The 19826-nt window shown below is 46.9% G+C and overlaps 2 protein-coding genes across 2 annotated transcripts in view; one reads left to right on the forward strand and one right to left on the reverse strand.

Moving 5' to 3' along the window:
* Nucleotides 1-16685, reverse strand: part of RSBN1L (round spermatid basic protein 1 like) — a 91582-nt gene extending 74897 nt beyond the window's left edge. The window contains exon 1 of the mRNA XM_068131404.2: nucleotides 15789-16685. Within this exon, the coding sequence (XP_067987505.2) occupies nucleotides 15789-16125 (337 nt within the window). The 5' untranslated portion in view covers nucleotides 16126-16685. The remainder of the gene's footprint in view (nucleotides 1-15788) is intronic.
* A 116-nt stretch (nucleotides 16686-16801) lies between these two features.
* The window catches only part of LOC144894319 (uncharacterized), a 63350-nt gene continuing 60325 nt past the window's right edge, over nucleotides 16802-19826 (forward strand). Inside the window, exon 1 of the mRNA XM_078786938.1 lies at nucleotides 16802-16866. The gene's annotated coding sequence lies outside the window, so the exon portion shown is untranslated. The remainder of the gene's footprint in view (nucleotides 16867-19826) is intronic.

A 19826-nucleotide genomic window follows, 5' to 3' on the forward strand; every position in this document is an offset into this window, starting at 1 on the left:
CGAACATCCCGACTTCATGGGTTATTCTGCCAACTTGCTATTTGCTATGCAGTGCCCCATCGATGACCATATATAGTTTCTCATTAACCAGGGAGATTTATTACAATAAACTGAGGTGGCGGAGAAGAAGAGAAATACGACCACATATGCGGTAAAACAAATGGTGTCAAATTAGTGCTCGCCCCATCAAAATCATTATGGAACATCTTACTCGTTCATACGCAGTGAGGAGATGGACAGAGAAAGAGAGAATGGAAACTATCCGGGTTTGGTCACAATCCCTTCAGCGGTTTCGGAGATGAAGTTGCAAGTGTTTACGGACTGGCGGACGGCCTGACTGACGGACTGACAGATGGACAACATGCCATCGCATAAGCACCCCTGAACTTCGTTCCAGGTGAGTAAAAAAAAATCACTCATTCAACCAGTTTGAAAAGAGAAAAGAAGTCATTCTGTTGTTTTGTGTCACTGTATGTACCGCAATGAGCATGAAGAAAAGAAAGAAAACCAGAGAATTGTTTGAGGAGGTCGGACGCAAGATGGTAGCCAAGCATGAACAATCTCAAGGCTTCAAGTCCATCTCCAAAGACCTTGATGTTCCTGTGTCCACCATACGCAATGTTATCAGGAAGTTTAAGGCCCATTGCACTGTAGCCAACCTCCCTGGACGTGACCACAAGAGAAAACTTGATCGAAGATTGCAGCGAAGGATTGTTCAAATGGTAGAGAAAGCACCTCGATCAACTGCCAACAGATTCAAGCTGACCTGCAGACACAAGGTACGACAGTTTCAACTCGCACCATCGTCGCCAACTCAATGAAAGGGGGTTCTATGGTAGGAGACCCAGGAAGACCCCACTGCTAAGAAAGCCCGACTGGACTTTGCCAAAACAGACCTGAACAAGCCAAACTCCTTCTGGAAGAATGTCCTGTGGACAGATGAGACCAAATTAGAGTTTTTTGGTAAAACACATCATCTCTATGTTTACAGAAAACAAAATGAAGCCTTCAAAGAAGAGAACACCTTCCCTACAGTCAAACATGGAGGAGGTTCAGTGATGTTTTGGGGTTTCTTTTCTGCCTCTGGCACTGGGTGCCTTGAATGTGTGTATAGCATCATCAAATCAGGAGATTACCAAGGCATTTTGGAGCGCAATGTTCACCCCAGTGTCAGAAAGCTGGGTCTCCATTGAAGGTCGTGGTTCTTGCAGCAGGACAATCACCACAAACACACTTTAAAAAGCACCCAGGAATGGTTCAAGACAAAACGCTGGACTGTTCTGAAGTGGCCAGTAATGAGTCCAGATCTAAATCCCATTGAACACCTGTGGGGAGATCTGAAAACAGGAGTTGGGAGAAGGCACCCTTCAAATCTGGGAGAACTGGAGCAGTTTTCACAAGAAGAGTGGGTCAAACTGCCAGTAGAGAGGTGTAGGAAGCTCATCCATGGCTATAGGAAGCGCTTGACTGCAGTTATTTTGTCCAAAGGTTGTGCTACCAAATATTAAGTCTGGAGGGTCAATAATTTTGTCAATGCCATTTCCTTTTATTTTCTGATTTAAAAGGATATATTAAGTTCTGAATCAAAAACAAAGGTTTTGTGTTATTAACAGTGAAATAAAGAATTGTGGAGACTTTATACTTTCATCAATTTGAACTTATGAGAAAATTGTGAGTTATTTGAAAAAAGTGCAATGGTGCCAATATTTTTGGCCACGACATTCACATGGTATAAAAAATAAAAAATATAAACCTTTAGAGGCCATTTTCCCCGCAAAGCGGGGGTTGGCCTTTTTCGGGAACCGTGGTTGTTGTTGTTTTTCGGTCCCCTTTTTGAAGCAATGTTTTACGGCCGGATGCCCTTCCTGACGCCAACCCTTTTTTCCGCCTTTAACAACAAACAGGGAATTACCAGTGAACTGGTACTCAATTTGCCGACCTCGGAAGGATGACAGGCTGAGTCAACCCCCCTGGCATTAATTCAGCGATCGACCGGGATTCGAACCCAGGATCGTAGGATCCTAAGCCGGCACCCTAGCCACTAGCCCAACACCAGGGCTTGGCGAACAAGTGGTTTTCGTATATACCATGTAAATAACAGAGGTGGGATGAAGTAATGGTTAATGATGAGAACCTTAGTTGAAGAAATGCAGGAAAAGGAACGACTGCAGTGATAATTCAATGGTGTTCTAGAAACACTCAATAAAAAGGAGGGGAAATGGGGGAAAACCCACAAATTTGCAAGAAGTGTGTGTAAGAGGACATAAAAGGGTGAGTTCATGTTGGGGGATTTTAAATGAGTCAAAAGAAGAGTACTGTATTTTCTTTGTCAAGCACCTTTCAGAATGATACAATTGAAGGGAAGGCAAGCGAATCATTATTTAGAATTTACAACAGAATAACCCCCAAGCACAAGGCAACCAAGGAAAGGACTGCAACCAGAGAAAGAAAATGACCTACTACATTTCCTCAACATAAATATCAATGGGCATGTTTTGTACTTGTTTTTTTTCTTTCCAAGACTCATGGAAGAGCGAGGATCTGGAGAAAATGAACCGACAGTACAGCAACAGGGCAGCCAACAGTTGAGCACAAGGGAATGAACAAAGTGAAAAAGAGGAAGAGAGAGAGAGAGATCAAGAGAGGGAGGGAGAGAGGAAACACACAAATCTGCAAGTAAAAGGGTTGGGATAGGCAGGGTCAATGGAGGTAGAAAAGATCATGGGAAAGAAAAGAATGGGAGATGACATGAGATGGTGGTACATTGCCAACTTGAATCTATGAAGAGAAGAGTGGGACAGAATAGCCGTTACACAAATGGTTCCGCAAACGGCTGAAAACAGTTCCACAAACGGCTGACAAGAGGAACAAAAGAGTCGAGTTGTGCAGTCACCCTGGATTTTGAAGTTTAACTAGAAGGGGATTATTACTGAAAGAAAGCATACGTTCCGTGGTTGCTGGGGAGGGTCGGAGGGCCAAGAGAGTGGAGGGAGCTAAAGTGCAGTGAAGGCACACAAGCAGCAGCTTCCAAAGAGGAGTTCAGCAGATTGCAAAAACAAAAAGTTCTGATCAATGCTTTATGAACATGCTAAAAAGAAGATAGTATTAAAGGAAGTGTTTTGTTTCAATAGTTAAAACCTCGATGCGATGACATGTACCAGAAACAAGTTTTGAATTAGGGGCAGTTGCTGCAAAACTTGAAACCAAGTAATTTGAGAATACATAATGAAGCCAAAGTCCGCCCGGAGAGAAATCCGAGCCGTTTTGAGGCAAATTAAGCAAAATAATGTTTAAAATGTTATGTTTTGATGGACTGAGATATATGGTTCACCTGTCCCATGAGCCGTGGTATCTGCATAATACCATTGGAAGAATAAAACAACTTCTCAAGATTCACAATCATGGTTCAGCATTGGTTTGCTTTTGGATGGGAAGTATTCAACAATGCAAAGCTGCTGTCTGTAGAAAATGTATATTGGACTGGGATTAAATTCCTAATTTGGCCCACAAGTTGCACCATTAATTATACTGAGGAGCGGCTGTGCTGCCAATGCAGTGCCCTACAAGAATTTGGAACTTGGCAAGGGGAATGACGATAATTCGCCTTCGCTGCACGACCAGACACCATGAAATCTCTGAAGTCCACAATGTAAAGTTAGCAGAGTTAGCAGACTGAAGTTAACATCCATCCGAGGAATGGTGCACGCACAGACGTCGGAGCCTTGTCGTGCCTGCGAAACAGCAGGGTCACGGTTTACAGCTGGGTCGAGATTCAAATCCAGGAAAAACGGCACAGAGGTGAGCGCACATACCTCTAGGCCATTGTGCCAGCCCACAAAAGCAACTTGGAGCGAGATTGAAACAAGAGTCTCATACAGGACATTGAACAAAATCTAAAAACAGCACAGATCCGAATGTGGAATGTAAAGGGAAACGGGAAGAAATGAGGAAGATTACGTTTCTATCCTAATAGGTTGCATCAGAATCTGGACCTGAACCAAAATCGAGTCGGCTTGTTCTTGTCATCTCATCAACTCATCCACCTCATCTTGTCATAACTCGTCCACAAAATTTTTGAAATATGCTATATATTGTTTTTAACCTCATCTCTCAGAGGTGTGGAATCACTTAGAAAATAAAAAATCCTCATCAGGATTCAGATCTTCACCAAAATCGAAATGATTCGTCTTTGTCATACACTCAACCTTTCCACCAAGTTTCATCCAAATCCATCAACACGTTTTTGAGATATTGAGTTTTAGCCTCTGTTGTATATCTATGTTGTAGATGTTGTATATGTTGATGTTGTATATGTTGTAGTTGTATATGTTGTGTAGTTCATTCCGGTTCCGGTCCGGTCTGCGAGAGGACGCTGGCGTTATTTGTTCACCGCCTCTCCGACTGGGTCATTGTATATAGTCTGCTTTTCTGGTGGTCGTGGCGGCTTTTTGGCCGTTGGGTCTGCTCTCTGCTCGGTCCCGGCTTTGCCTGCCCGGCTCTTCCACCGTTGCCTCAGGCCCGCTCCCGGGGCATCTTACGCCTCTCCTACCCTTTGCTGTCTTGTTTGCGGTTGCGGTTGCGCGTGGACGAGGGCGGTTTGCCGCTGGAACACCACGAGGCCGGGGTGAGCAAGACGCCCGGTTTGCTGCTGCGGCCTTTGCTGTCTTGGTTTGCGGCTGCGGTTGTTTGCCGCTGCGGCCTTTCCTGTCTTGGTTTGCCGCTGCGGCCTTTCCTGTCTTGGTTTGCCGCTGCGGCCTTTCCTGTCTTGGTTTGCCGCTGCGGTCGTTGAGCCCGGCCTCCACGTCCTTGGCCTTCACGTCCTGCACGTCCCGCACTGGCAAGGCCTGCTCGTCCTCCTCGGCCTTGGCCTCATCCTCGTCCCCTTCGCTCCTGCCTGGCATGGCTATAAGGTACTCCGCTGCAAGGCTTCTTCTGCTCAACACTCACTCCACCCCATCATGCATCTCTGCAATCAAATACCACGGACTCCTGCGACGACCCAGATACATTCATTGAGGCTCCGGTCGCAAGTTTGTTTACTTACAAACATATCACTCCATTCCCGTACTCTGGTCGACTCAGCGCACTCCCACTCATCGACTACGTCACCACAGCAACGCACACGATCGCGCCTCCTGTCTGCAAACCCTGGCAAAATCACCCGAGTTCATCCCCACCGTACAAAGCACCATCAAGCTCACTCTCTTCAACACCCGGTCCCTCAACAACAAAAGCCACATCCTGAACGACTACATTCTGGACAATAAACTGGACTTTCTCTGTCTCACTGAAACCTGGCAACAACCTCTGGACTACTTCTCACTCAACCTCACTACACCCAATGGATATTCATACATCAATAAACCACGCTCGGAGGGCCGAGGTGGTGGAATTGCCGTAATTCACCGACAGGACATCAAGACCAGCCTCATCTCCATCTCATCTGCTCCATCATTTGAACACCTGGCTTTTAAACTCTCTGGTCACACACAGTCAGTCATGGCAGTCGTCTACCGCCCTCCCAAACCACACCCATCATTCCTGTCTCACTTCCTACTTTCTGACCCAGCTCTGTTCCTTCTCCCCCTCAATCCTCCTCCTCGGTGATTTCAATATCCACATGGACTCCACCGACTCCACAATAACCACTGACTTCACTGATTTACTCACCTGCTTTAACCTCACTCAACATGTCAACTTTCCTACCCATAACCGTGGTCACATTCTCGACCTTGTCTGCTCTACTGGACTAATTTTGCACCATCTCTCTAGCTCCGACCTCACCCTCTCTGACCACTTAGCCATCACTATGACCATCAACATCCCAGCACCAAGGCATTATCGCATTATCAACTTCCATAAGCTAAACTCTTTCACCTACCTCATTCTCATCCACCCTCTCTGAAAAAATGTCCACTTCTCCCTTCGTTGACCTCCACACCCCTTCTGACCTCACTGACTACTACAACCACACTCTCTCCTTCTGCCTGGACCAGCTTGCGCCTATAAAAACCAAAACAGTTTCTTTCACCCATTCTGCTCCCTGGTTTACCCCTGAACTCCGCCTGATGAAAACTCGTGCTCGCCAACTTGAAAGACTCCGAAATAAAACAGGTCGCACAATTCACTCCCAAGCCTACAAGGACCACCTGCAGCACTACAAAGATGCCCTCTCCCACGCCCGCTCCGCCTACTACTCTCAAATTATCCACTCTGGCTCTGGAAACCCAAAAGCACTCTTCTCTACAATAAACAAACTGCTCAGCCCCCTGGACACCACCACCCAGTCATTCACAGTAGACAACTGCATCTCCTTCCTTTCATTCTTCCAAAGCAAAATTGACAACATCTACAACAGCTTAACCACCACCCTCAAACCACCTGCCCCCCCTTATCCTGCCAACCCATGTCTCAGTTCTCCCCAGTCTCCCCTACTGACCTCTCTGAACTCCTCATAGGAATGAAAACTGCCACCTGCACTCTGGACCCCAACCCCTCCAGCTTTGTCAAGGCCTCCCTTCCTGCTCTCTCTCCACTTATCACTGCAACAATAAACTCCTCCGTCTACAGGCATCATCCCACCATCCCTCAAAATTGCTGCTGTTACCCCCATTCTGAAAAAACCTGGACTCAACCCTGACACCCCAAATAACTTCAGACCCATCTCCAACCTACCCTTTCTGTCAAAAGTTTTGGAACGCACTGTAGCCACTCAACTCAAACATCACCTCTCTGCCAATAACCTGTATGAAACATTCCAATCCGGATTCCGCTCCAACCACAGTACTGAAACTGCTCTCCTCAAAATCAACAACGACCTTCTCCTCTCCTCTGATGCCGGCAACCTCAACATTCTCATCCTCCTCGACCTCAGCGCCGCCTTTGACACCATCAATCACACCATCCTCCTCACCCGACTTGAAACCACCTTTAACATTACCGGCACTGCCCTCTCTTGGATCAAATCTTACCTCTCTGACAGACGCCAGTTCATCTCCATCAATAACTGCAAATCCCCCACTGCTCCCCTCCCCCAAGGTGTCCCCCAAGGTTCAGTTCTCGGCCCCCTCCTCTTCATCTTGTACCTGTCCCCCCTTGGTCACTTAATCCGCCGTCATGGTCTCCAATTCCACTGCTTCGCCGATGACATCCAGCTTTTCATCTCCACCAAGTGGTTTTCATCTAAACAGATCACAAAGACAGCCTTCTTTCACCTGAAAAACATCGCCCGTCTCCATCCATCCCTCTCCTCCACGGCTGCAGAAACCCTCATCCATGCCTTCATCACCTCCCGTCTGGACAACTGCAACAGCCTCCTCTATGGTTCACCCTCAATAATCATCAATAAACTCCAATACATTCAGAACTCCGCTGCCCGTCTACTCACCCATTCCCAGACCCGTGACCACATCACCCCCATCCTTTATAAGCTTCACTGGCTCCCCATCCCCCAGAGAATCCAGTACAAAATCCTCCTCTTGACCTACAAAGCCCTCCATAACCTGGCCCCATCCTACCTGACTGACCTCCTCTCCAGACACACTCCCACCCGCAACCTCCGCTCTGCTGGCGCCAACCTCCTGTCCCCCCCATCCAGACCAAATTCAGATCCTGGGGGGACAGGGCCTTCTCCATCGCTGCTCCCACCCTCTGGAACTCACTAGCTCACACCATCAGAGACTCCTCCTCACTCACCACATTCAAAACATCACTCAAGACCCACCGGTTCAACACTGCATTTAACATTTAACCCACAGCATTTCACCCCTGACTATCTCTTCTCCTTCTCCTTCCTTTTGCTTTGATTAATTATTTACCTATTTATTTTTGTCTTTTTGCACTTGTTTTTTGTACTCTGTCAAAGCGTCTTTGGGCTTCTTGAAAAACGCTATATAAAATAAATGTATTATTATTATTATTATTATATCGGTTTTAGCCTCTTCACTTAACGGTAAAGAATCGCTCAAAAAATTCTCGGATCCGGATCCAGATCTTCACTAAAATCTAATCAGTTCATCATTGTCACACACCCAACCTGTCCACCCAGTTTAGTCTGAATCCGTACACAACAATTTGAGATAGTGTTATATATCGGTTTTAGCCCGACCACTCAATGGTGAAGAATCACTTTTAAAATACTCATATCCGGATCCGGATCCTAGCTAAAATTTAATCATTTGGTCCTTGTAACAAACACAACGTTTCAACCAAGTTTCGTCTGAATCTGTCCACAACTTCTTTCCTGTTCACAGACCGACAAGCCAGACATGGGTGAAAACACAACTCCGCCACCCAAATAATGAAAATATTAAACAAAAAAGCAGGGTGCTGCAACATATGAGAAACATCAGTGATATCCAAGAAGAAGACTCCAATGCTTTGCACGTCATCCAAGGCCTCCTGCCATTTCCAAATCAGAAGTAATGCGATGTCCAAGGCCGAGAGAAAATAACTCAACCCCAATGTGACAATGACAGGTAGAGTTTGTAAGACAAGGATGCCATGACTCCGCTCAGGTAAAAATAACAGCTATGATCAGGTTTTCTTTTTTTTTTTAAATAAAGCGTCACATTTGCTGATTTCCAGTTATAAGTAAGACTGAACCATATCAACAAGCGTTACGCCTAGGTCTCCCGTCGGTGAAGTGATGTGAGTTGACAAAGTGGAAGACGCAGAAAACATGCTATGATATGATATTTCGTTCACAAGGTTCAGACATACATGGAGGCGAACATGTTGGATTTTGACGTGGCGACCCAATTTACAATAGCGTTCTTCCTTATGCCGAGATACACCCACACACCAGATTAGAAGTTGGTACTTCGCTTATTTTTCAAGATATTTCGCTCACAAGGTTCAGACATATATGGCGGCGGCCATCTTGGATTTTGACGTGGCGACCCAATTTTCAATAGCGTTCTTCCTTGTGCCTCGATACACCCACACACCAGATTAGAAGTTGATACTTCGCTTATTTTTCAAGATATTCATCTCACAAGGTTCAGACATCCATGGCATCAGACATACATGGCGGCGGCCATCTTGGATTTTGACGTGGGTTGCACCCACACACCAAATTCAAATGCGGTCCTTTGCTTGCTTACGCACGCACGCATGCACGCACACAAACACGCACGCACGGACGGACACACGGACGGAGGGGAAAACCATAGTCCCCCTTTCGCTCCGCTGTGCGACGGGGGACAAAAAAGATCACTCGTTCCACTATTCTATACTTTGACGATCGTTAAAACTATTTTTTGATTGGTTGACCAGAGCATTGAAGAAGAAGAGGATAAATACAATAAATCAGTCGTTGATCCCCACTGGAAAGTTAGGTCTGGCCAACCAATTCGTGAAAGATTTGCGTCATGCTTCCCCGTAAGTAAAGAAGATCACCTGCTTGAAATCTAATTATTTCTAACAACTTCTAAAAGGTGCCAATAATTTCGTCCGGGCCATTTTAGGATTTCTGTGTGGCATAAGCTAAGATTTAGTAATTTTTTCAGATTTTTTTTGTTTTGTTCCACTGCAAACCAAATAAATACATATGTGGATACCAAAATATTGTTTAATTTCAGCTATTTTCTGGAAGAAATGGTGCATTATTTGAAAAAAGTGCAAGGGTGCCAATTTTTTTGGCTTCGACTGTATTAGACTCTGACCTTTGACTTCTTGATGACAAAATCCAATCCGTTAATATTTGCATCAAAATATATATACTTGTACCAAGTTTGCTCAAAATCCCATCACTGGTTCACAAGTTATCTCGGTAACTATTTCTACCGAACGGACGATTGACCTCTTGACCCCATAATCTAATTAGTTCATCTTTACATCATTTTACATGGCCTGGTGTTGTTTTACATGGCCTGGTGTTACATGGCCATGGTTTATAAGCCTGGTGTTGGCTTAGCGGTTAGGGTGCTGGCTTGGGATCCTAGGATCCTGGGTTCGAATCCCGGTCGATCGCTGAATTAACGCTAGGGGGGTTGACTCAGACTGTCATCGTTCCGGGGTCTGCAAATTGAGTACCAGCTTGCTGGGATGAATGATCACGGTGTGTACCCGGTTTAGAATAGGTACACCGTATCCCTGCGAATCGTAAGAGGCGACTAAGGGTTGGCATCAGGAAGGGCATCCGGCCATAAAAACATTGCCTCAAACAGGGAACCATGATTGTCATGGGGCCCGCAAGGCTAACCCCCGCTCTAGCCGGGAAAATGGCCTTAAAACGATCATTCATTCATTCATAACATCATTTTACATACTTGCACCAAGTTTGCCTTGGATCTCTTCAGCAGTTCTTAAGTTATTGCAGAAACAAAAACATATCATGGATGGACAGACAGCCGGACAGACAGCCGGACGGCCAGACAAAGCAAAAAAAAAAAAAATGCATCTGGCGACTTCGTCGGCGTAGGCAAAAAAAACGTCTGCGTTACTTCAAGAAAAATCACTGATTGGTTTCGAAGGGACCAACTGAAGCTCTCCTGTTCTGTACTGTGAAGCTGAGCCAATGCACACATGGACGAACCTGATTACATCACAGTACATTCTATGACACTGGGACAATGAACACATGTACGTGATGAGATAATGATATGCACAATAAATTGAACAACTTGCTCATTGAGTCGCATCATCACAGCCGACACATAATGTTGTTACAACTTCATAAAAACATGCCAAACCTTGTGAAATTGTGATGGAAAATCTGACACACCATTCAATATATTTTACATCACACCTGGATTTAGTAATTGTAACCAATCACATGCTTCACGAGAAAATGTTAACAATTACAAATTGTGCCAATTACTTCTGACCGATATTTGACGTCTGGCCAGGACTTCCGTCACCTTAACCCCCTTCCATCCCAACACCCTCACCCAAACTGAAACACCTTCAATTTTTTTTTTTACATTATTTGTTTTTTTTGTGGTCCAAAAACTCGAATTGGGGACAGGATGCAAACTCACAGTGTGTCCATTGAAAGTGTGTACAAGTCAAATTGGGGGCAGGATGCAAACTCACAGTGTGTCCATTGAAAGTGTGTACAAGTCAAATTGGGGGCAGGATGCAAACTCACAGTGTGTCCATTGAAAGTGTGTACAAGTCAAATTGGGGGCAGGATGCAAACTCACAGTGTGTCCATTGAAAGTGTGTACAAGTCAAATTGGGGGCAGGATGCAAACTCACAGTGTGTCCATTGAAAGTGTGTACAAGTCAAATTGGGGGCAGGATGCAAACTCTCAGTGTATCCGAATAAAGTGTGTAACAAGTCATATTGGGGACAGGATGCAAACTCTCAGTGTATCCTATTAAAGTGTGTAACAAGTCAAATTGGGGACAGGATGCAAACTCTCAGTGTATCCTATTAAAGTGTGTAACAAGTCAAATTGGGGACAGGAGGCAAACTCTCAGTGTATCCTATTAAAGTGTGTAACAAGTCAAATTGGGGACAGGATGCAAACTCTCAGGGTATCCTATTAAAGTGTGTAACAAGTCATATTGGGGACAGGATGCAAACTCTCAGTGTATCCTATTAAAGTGTGCAACAAGTCATATTGGTGACAGGACGCAAACTCTCAGTGTATCCTATTAAAGTGTGTAACAAGTCATATTGGTGACTTGATGCAAACTCTCAGTGTATCCTATTAAAGTGTGTAACAAGTCAAAATGAGAGCCGGATGCAAACTCTCAGTGTATCCTATTAAAGTGTGTAACAAGTCAACTTGGGAACAGGATGCAAAATCAGTGTATCCTATTAAAGTGTGCAACAAGTCAAAATGAGAGCAGGATGCAAACTCTCAGTGTGTCCTAATAAAGTGTATAACAAGTCAACTTGGGAACAGGATGCAAAATCAGTGTATCCTATTAAAGTGTGCAACAAGTCAAAATGAGAGCAGGATGCAAACTCACAGTGTATCCTATTAAAGTGTGCAACAAGTCAAATTGGTGACAGGATGCAAACTCTCAGTGTATCCTATTAAAGTGTGTAACAAGTCAAAGTGGGGACAGGGTGCAAACTCTCAGTGTATCATATTAAAGTGTGTAACAGGTCAACTTGGGGACATGATGCAAACTCACAGTGTATCCTATTAAAGTGTGTAACAAGTCAAATTGGGAACAGGATGCAAACTCTCAGTGTATCCTATTAAAGTGTGTAACAGGTCATATTGGTGACAGGATGCAAACTCACAGTGTATCCTATTAAAGTGTGTAACAAGTCAAATTGGGGACAGGATGCAAACTCTCAGTGTATCCTACTAAAGTGTGTAACAAGTCATATTGGGGACAGGATGCAAACTCTCAGTGTATCCTATTAAAGTGTGTAACAAGTCATATTGGGGACAGGATGCAAACTCTCAGTGTATCATATTAAAGTGTGTAAAAACTCATATTGGGGACAGGATGCAAACTCACAGTGTATCCTATTAAAGTATGTAACAAGTCATATTGGGGACAGGATGCAAACTCTCAGTGTGTCACATTAAAGTGTGTAACAAGTCATATTGGGGACAGGATGCAAACTCACAGTGTATCCTATTAAAGTGTGTAACAAGTCAAATTGGGGACAGGATGCAAACTCTCAGTGTATCATATTAAAGTGTGTAAAAACTCATATTGGGGACAGGATGCAAACTCACAGTGTATCCTATTAAAGTATGTAACAAGTCATATTGGGGACAGGATGCAAACTCACAGTGTATCCTATTAAAGTGTGTAACAAGTCAAATTGGGGACAGGATGCAAACTCACAGTGTATCCTATTAAAGTGTGTAACAAGTCATATTGGGGACAGGATGCAAACTCTCAGTGTATCCTCTTAAAGTGTGTAACAAGTCATATTGGTGACAGAATGCAAACTCTCAGTGTATCCTATTAAAGTGTGTAACAAGTCATATTGGGGACAGGATGCAAACTCTCAGTGTATCCTATTAAAGTGTGTAACAAGTCATATTGGGGACAGGATGCAAACTCTGTGTATCCTATTAAAGTGTGTAACAAGTCAAATTGGGGACAGGATGCATACTCTCAGTGCATCCTATTAAAGTGTGTAACAAGTCAAATTGGTGACAGGATGCAAACTCTCAGTGTATCCTATTAAAGTGTGTAACAAGTCAAATTGGGGACAGGATGCATACTCTCAGTGCATCCTATTAAAGTGTGTAACAAGTCAAATTGGTGACAGGATGCAAACTCTCAGTGTATCCTATTAAAGTGTGTAACAAGTCAACTTGAGGGGAGGATGCAAAATCATAGTGTATCCTATTAAAGTGTGTAACAAGTCAAATTGGGGACAGGATGCAAACTCTCAGTGTATCCTATTAAAGTGTGTAACAAGTCATATTGGTGACAGGATGAAAACGCTCAGTTTATCCTAATAAAGTGTGTAACAAGTCAAATTGGGGACAGGATGCAAACTCACAGTGTATCCTATTAAAGTGTGTAACAAGTCATATTGGTGACAGGATGCAAACTCACAGTGTATCCTATTAAAGTGTGTAACAAGTCAAATTGGGGACAGGATGCAAACTCTCAGTGTATCCTCTTAAAGTGTGTAACAAGTCAAATTGGTGACAGGATGCAAACTCTCAGTGTATCCTTTTAAAGTGTGTAACAAGTCATATTGGTGACAGGATGCAAACTCACAGTGTATCCTATTAAAGTGTGTAACAAGTCAAATTGGGGACAGGATGCAAACTCTCAGTGTATCCTAATAAAGTGTGTAACAAGTCAAATTGGTGACAGGATGCAAACTCTCAGTGTATCCTATTAAAGTGTTAGTGTGTAACAAGTCAAATTGGGGACAGGATGCAAACTCTCAGTGCATCCTATTAAAGTGTGTAACAAGTCAAATTGGTGACAGGATGCAAACTCTCAGTGTATCCTATTAAAGTGTGTAACAAGTCATATTGGTGACAGGATGCAAACGCTCAGTGTATCTTAATAAAGTGTGTAACAAGTCATATTGGTGACAGGATGCAAACTCACAGTGTATCCTATTAAAGTGTGTAACAAGTCAAATTGGGGACAGGATGCAAACTCTCAGTGTATCCTATTAAAGTGTGTAACAAGTCAACTTGGGGACAGGATGCAAAATCTTAGTGTATCCTATTCAAGTGTGTAACAAGTCAACTTGGGGACAGGATGCAAACTCTCAGTGTATCCTATTAAAGTGTGTAACAAGTCAACTTGGGGACAGGATGCAAACTCTCAGTGTATCCTAATAAAGTGTGTAACAAGTCAAATTGGGGACAGGATGCAAACTCTCAGTGTATCCTATTAAAGTGTGTAACAAGTCAAATTGGGGACAGGATGCAACCTCTCAGTGTATCCTATTAAAGTGTGTAACAAGTCATATTGGTGACAGGATGCAAACTCTCAGTGTATCCTATTAAAGTGTGTAACAAGTCAAATTGGTGACAGGATGCAAACTCTCAGTGTATCCCATTAAAGTGTGTAACAAGTCATATTGGGGGACAGGATGCAAACTCTGTGTATCCTATTAAAGTGTGTAACAAGTCAAATTGGTGACAGGATGCAAACTCTCAGTGTATCCTATTAAAGTGTGTAACAAGTCATATTGGGGACAGGATGCAAACTCTCAGTGTACCCTATTAAAGTGTGTAACAAGTCATATTGGGGACAGGATGCAAAATCTCAGTGTATCCTATTAAAGTGTGTAACAATTCACATTGGGGACAGGATGCAAACTCTCAGTGTACCCTATTAAAGTGTGTAACAAGTCATATTGGGGACAGGATGCAAACTCTCAGTGTATCCTATTAAAGTGTGTAACAAGTCATATTGGGGACAGGATGCAAACTCTCAGTGTATCCTATTAAAGTGTGTAACAAGTCATATTGGGGACATGATGCAAACTCTCAGTGTATCATATTAAAGTGTGTAACAAGTCAAATTGGTGACAGAATGCAAACTCTCAGTGTATCCTATTAAAGTGTGTACCAAGTCAAATTGTGGACAGGATGCAAACTCTCAGTGTATCCTATTAAAGTGTGTAACAAGTCAAATTGGTGACAGGATGCAAAATCTCAGTGTATCCTATTAAAGTGTGTAACAAGTCATATTGGGGACAGGATGCAAACTCTCAGTGTGTCCTATTAAAGTGTGTAACAAGTCATATTGGGGACAGGATGCAAACTCTCAGTGTATGCTATTAAAGTGTGTAACAAGTCATATTGGGGACAGGATGCAAACTCTCAGTGTATGCTATTAAAGTGTGTAACAAGTCATATTGGGGACAGGATGCAAACTCTCAGTGTATGCTATTAAAGTGTGTAACAAGTCATATTGGGGACAGGATGCAAACTCTCAGTGTATGCTATTAAAGTGTGTAACAAGTCGAAAGCTAAACGGGTAAACATCATTCCCTGCTCTCCAATGAACCATCTTCCGAATACAGAACTTCGTAACCACGAGTACGTGTTCGGAAGTGTCTAAGTGGGTGTTCGCTTGTCCTGTTACCTGGACTACTGCGCGACACGTTGAAGTATGCAGACAGACCCACACGGATACAAACTGGTCCATGAGGCTCGTTTGAAACATCATTGGCCGTTGCGAATGAAGCGAACACGCATGTACGGTGACGGGGACAGGCAGACACGCATGTACGGTGACGGGGACAGGCAGACACAGTGCGGTAATGTTCATCCCGATGAAGCAGCAGTTACACGGAAGGAAGGAGCACGAAAGTACACGGACGGGGACGGGCGGACACGACACGCGTGGAACCTCCGATCCGCACACTTTGCACACACCTTTGCTCGGCGCGACCGGAACCTCCGCTTTCATCCGTTTGTCCTCGTTTTCCTCCTTGTCTCTGTCCTTGTCCCGATCTCGACGCCTCTTGCTCGCCTTACCACAACAGGCCCGCGGCCCGCCGCCGTTACCCAGGTGCAGGGCCGGAGATCCGCCCGGGCCCGGCCCGCTCGCCTCAGATTCCTGCTCGGCTCTGCGTCGCTTGTTCGTCGTCGACTGCTCCACGAAGGGGCTCCCGCGGCCCTGGCTCGTCGGACCGGCCTTCGGGAGCCCAGGAGCCGGACCGTCGTCAGCCAGCACGACCCGCACGGCACCCAACCGGCTCACTTGCGCCATTTTGCGCTTCGAGTCGCGCGACTCGCGCCGCCCCCACGAACCCGCCTCACGTCTTTCCTCCCCCCTCCCCGTCTAACATCGCCTCATCTAACGCTTCGCCTTCTCCTCTATTCCATCGCCGCTTCGTTGCATCATCCTCCAGTCACCGATCATTTCGACGTTTATTCACCATTATCTCCATCAGGTTCATGTTGTTGTTTTATTCCTCACCTCCTCTTCGATCAATGACAACTTTTCTCCGCTTCGCGCCACTATTTATTTTTATCTATATTTATAAATCTTCATTCCCCGCCGTTAATGCTTTAAACGAGTTAAATTAAAGGGTTTGTAAAAAAAACAACTTTAAAACCCCATTTCATCATCGTGTTTTATTTAGCCATTCGACGCCATTTATATACATCCGTTCCCCCTCTCAAAGCAGACATTTCATTTCGTCGTTATAATCCAGAACAGCTGGCCTTCAACTTGGTGTTCCAGGGCCGTGCATCGCCACACCCACAACCCCCATCCACTGCAGACCATTCGTGACACTCGCCCTCGGGTCGAATTCAGCGCAACCTACGTGCGCAAAGTGAGAAAACAATGAATGTAAAAACAGGGGGCGGAGCCAGACAGGCGCAAGGCGTAACCGGACGTGACGTCAAGCAGAGAAGGCCGCCCCTTGTGTATGATAAACAGAGGGGGTTAAGGGGTGGAAAGCGAAGATAAATACCCAGGGCAGGGAGCGTACGGCAGCGGCAGGTGAGGAGGGAGATACATGTTTGGAGGAACTATGGGTCGGTTCGAATTGACGAGAGTACGACGTAAGGCATGATAAATTAACTGAGAAGTCAAACAAGAAAGAGCAATCAGAGATTGCAGACACTCGCCAGGACTGATTTTGTGGGGTGTTTTTGTACATTCTTTCATTATTTTGTACAAACCCACTTTCATCAGACACACGTGACACATGACTTCCTCTTTATAAAACTGGATTCAGTATTGTATGTTAATTATTTTTTTTAATGAGGCTGTGCTCGGTGTCTTTTAAGTCCCCGGGGTCTTTTGCATCCTCGGAGTCTTTTGGGCATTTCGGGTCATTGGGGTGTTTTGAGTCCTTTCGGTCTTTTTGGGTCCTCTGGGTCTTTTGGGTCATCAGTGTTCTATGGCTCTTTTGGTTCCTCTGGATCTTTTGGGTATTTAGGGTCATTGGGGTATTTTGAGTCCTCGAGGTCCTCTAGTTCTTCATGGTATATAATGATCTTCAGGGTATGTTGGGATCTTGGTGACCTTAAGGGTCTTGAGGGATCTTAAAGGTTCTTCAAAGGTCCAATGGGTCTCAGCAGTCCAAAGTGTCGAAAGGTACATTCCATTAGTACATTGTGGCAGACACGAAAGCTCACTGGCGTGATGGCATCATTCCGCGCACCAAGTGGGCGTCGGCCACACCCGAGGGGTAGGCGTGGCCTCGGGATATACACGGGGCTCGCAGCCCCGAGCTCCTCAATGCTACAGTAGGGCTCTTTCAATAAAGACTCTTGATTTACCGCATTGTCCGCTTCCTCCTTGGTAAGCAAGTAGCGCGCATAGCACCGCGCTTCATTTGGTGACCTCGACGTTGGCTCAGCCGTCGCTGACCATCCGAACACACCATAGCAATGGCAATCAACGCGGTCAAGCTCCCTGAGTTCTGGGAGGCCCAAGCCGAGCTCTGGTTCGTGCAAGCCGAAGCCCAGTTTCAGCTTTGGCGCATCACGGGCGACGCGACGCGATACTACCACGTCGTCGCCGCCCTCGGGCCCGGCACAGCCGCCCGGGTCGTGTCTGTCCTGAGGAACCCGCCGGACGACCACAGGTACGAGGCGATCAAGTGTCTCCTCCTCGCCACGTTCAGCCTCACGGTGGATGCACGGGCCGACCGCCTCCTGGACCTCCCCGAGCTCGGCGACACGCGACCGTCAGTCCGAATGGACCATATGCTGTCGCTGCTGGGCGACGAAACCCCGGATTTTCTATTCCGAGCGCTATTTCGACGCCAGCTGCCGGCACGAGTACGCCTCCCGTTGGCCAGTTCCATGATAACGGAACCCCGAGCTCTCGCTGCCGAGGCTGACAAGTTCTTCGCGGCTTTAGACACGCGGGTGAGTTTCGGTGCGGCCGTCGCGGCTCCCGGGGCTGCGGCTGCGCGCCCCTACTCCGAGCCCGAAACTGCTGCGGGTGACCGCCCCTACTACGCGACGCACCGTGTGGCCACTGAACCTCCTGCGGGTGACCACCCCTACTACGCGACGCACCGCGTGGCCGCTAAACCTCCTGCAGGTGACCACCCCTACTCCGAGGGGCGCCTCATGGCGGCCGCCACGCCACGCCCACCTCCGCTGCCGCGGAGAAAACCGCAAGCCTGGTGCCGGTTTCACACCAACTTCGGCCACGAGGCTCGGCAGTGTCGCCTGCCGTGCTCATTCGGCAGGTCAGGAAACGCCCAGGCCGGCCCTAAGTAGTGGCACTGAGCGCCGGCCGTTCAAACAGCCTACTGTTCATAATGGACACCTAGTCCGGGTGCCGTTACCTGTGCGACATGGGAGCGCAGGTAAGTGTCGTTCCCGCCGGTACGTCCGACAAGCAAACCGCAGGCCGGGGCCCCGCGCTGCTTGCTGCCAACGGTACGTCCATACGCACATACGGAAAACGCTGCCTCTCTCTGCGGTTCGGAGGGCAGGTTTTCCGGTGGTCGTTCGTCACTGCCGACGTGCCCATGGCATTGCTTGGCGCGGACTTCCTGTGTGCAAATGGGCTGTTGGTGGACGTAAAGCACAGAAGGCTCGTCCAGGCCGAGACGTTCAGCTCGCTCGCTTGCGCGCTACCCGGCTCGTTGAGCAGCTCCCGGAGCGGCTCATCGAGCGGCTCGCCGAGTGGCTTGCTGAGCGGTTCGGTTCTGGCCAGGTTGATCTGTACGCTTCCGGCAGCGGACGAATTCACCCGCCTCCTCGCCAGTTTCCCGGCCCTCACGTGGCCCACCTTCTCGGCGGGGGCCGTCAAGCACGGGGTGCAACACCACATCCCCACCGCCGGGCCACCGGTCTATGCCCGGGCACACCGCCTCGAGCCGACGAAGCTCGCGGTAGCGAAAGCGGAGTTCGCTACGCTGGAGCGGCTCGGCATCGTGCGGCGCTCCGAGAGTGCTTGGGCATCGCCGCTGCACATCGTGCCAAAGCCCGGCGGGGGATGGCGACCGTGCGGGGACTACCGGCGCCTCAATGACGCCACCACCCCCGACCGCTACCCCGTCCCCCACATTCAGGACTTCTCCGCCCGGTTGGCGGGCATGTCCTTCTTTTCAAAGGTGGACCTCATACGCGGCTACCATCAGGTCCCTGTCAGGCCGGAGGACATCCCGAAGACGGCCGTCATCACGCCCTTTGGACTTTTCGAATTTCTTCGGATGCCCTTCGGGTTGAAGAATGCGGCTCAGGCGTTCCAGCGACTAATGGACAGCGTTTTGCGCGACTTGGATTTCGTGTACGTCTACCTGGACGACATCCTCGTCGCCAGCACATCCCGCGAAGAGCACCTCCACCATCTCCGCACGCTCTTCGAACGCCTGGGCCAGCATGGCCTCATCGTGAACCCCGCCAAGTGCCGGTTCGGCGTCGCCGACATCGACTTTTTGGGGCACCGCGTCACCAGGCACGGGGCCGTCCCCCTACCGGCCATGGTGGAGG

Source organism: Myxine glutinosa, chromosome 11, assembly GCF_964187855.1.
Source record: "Myxine glutinosa chromosome 11, kmMyxGlut1.1, whole genome shotgun sequence".
Taxonomy (NCBI): domain Eukaryota; kingdom Metazoa; phylum Chordata; class Myxini; order Myxiniformes; family Myxinidae; genus Myxine; species Myxine glutinosa.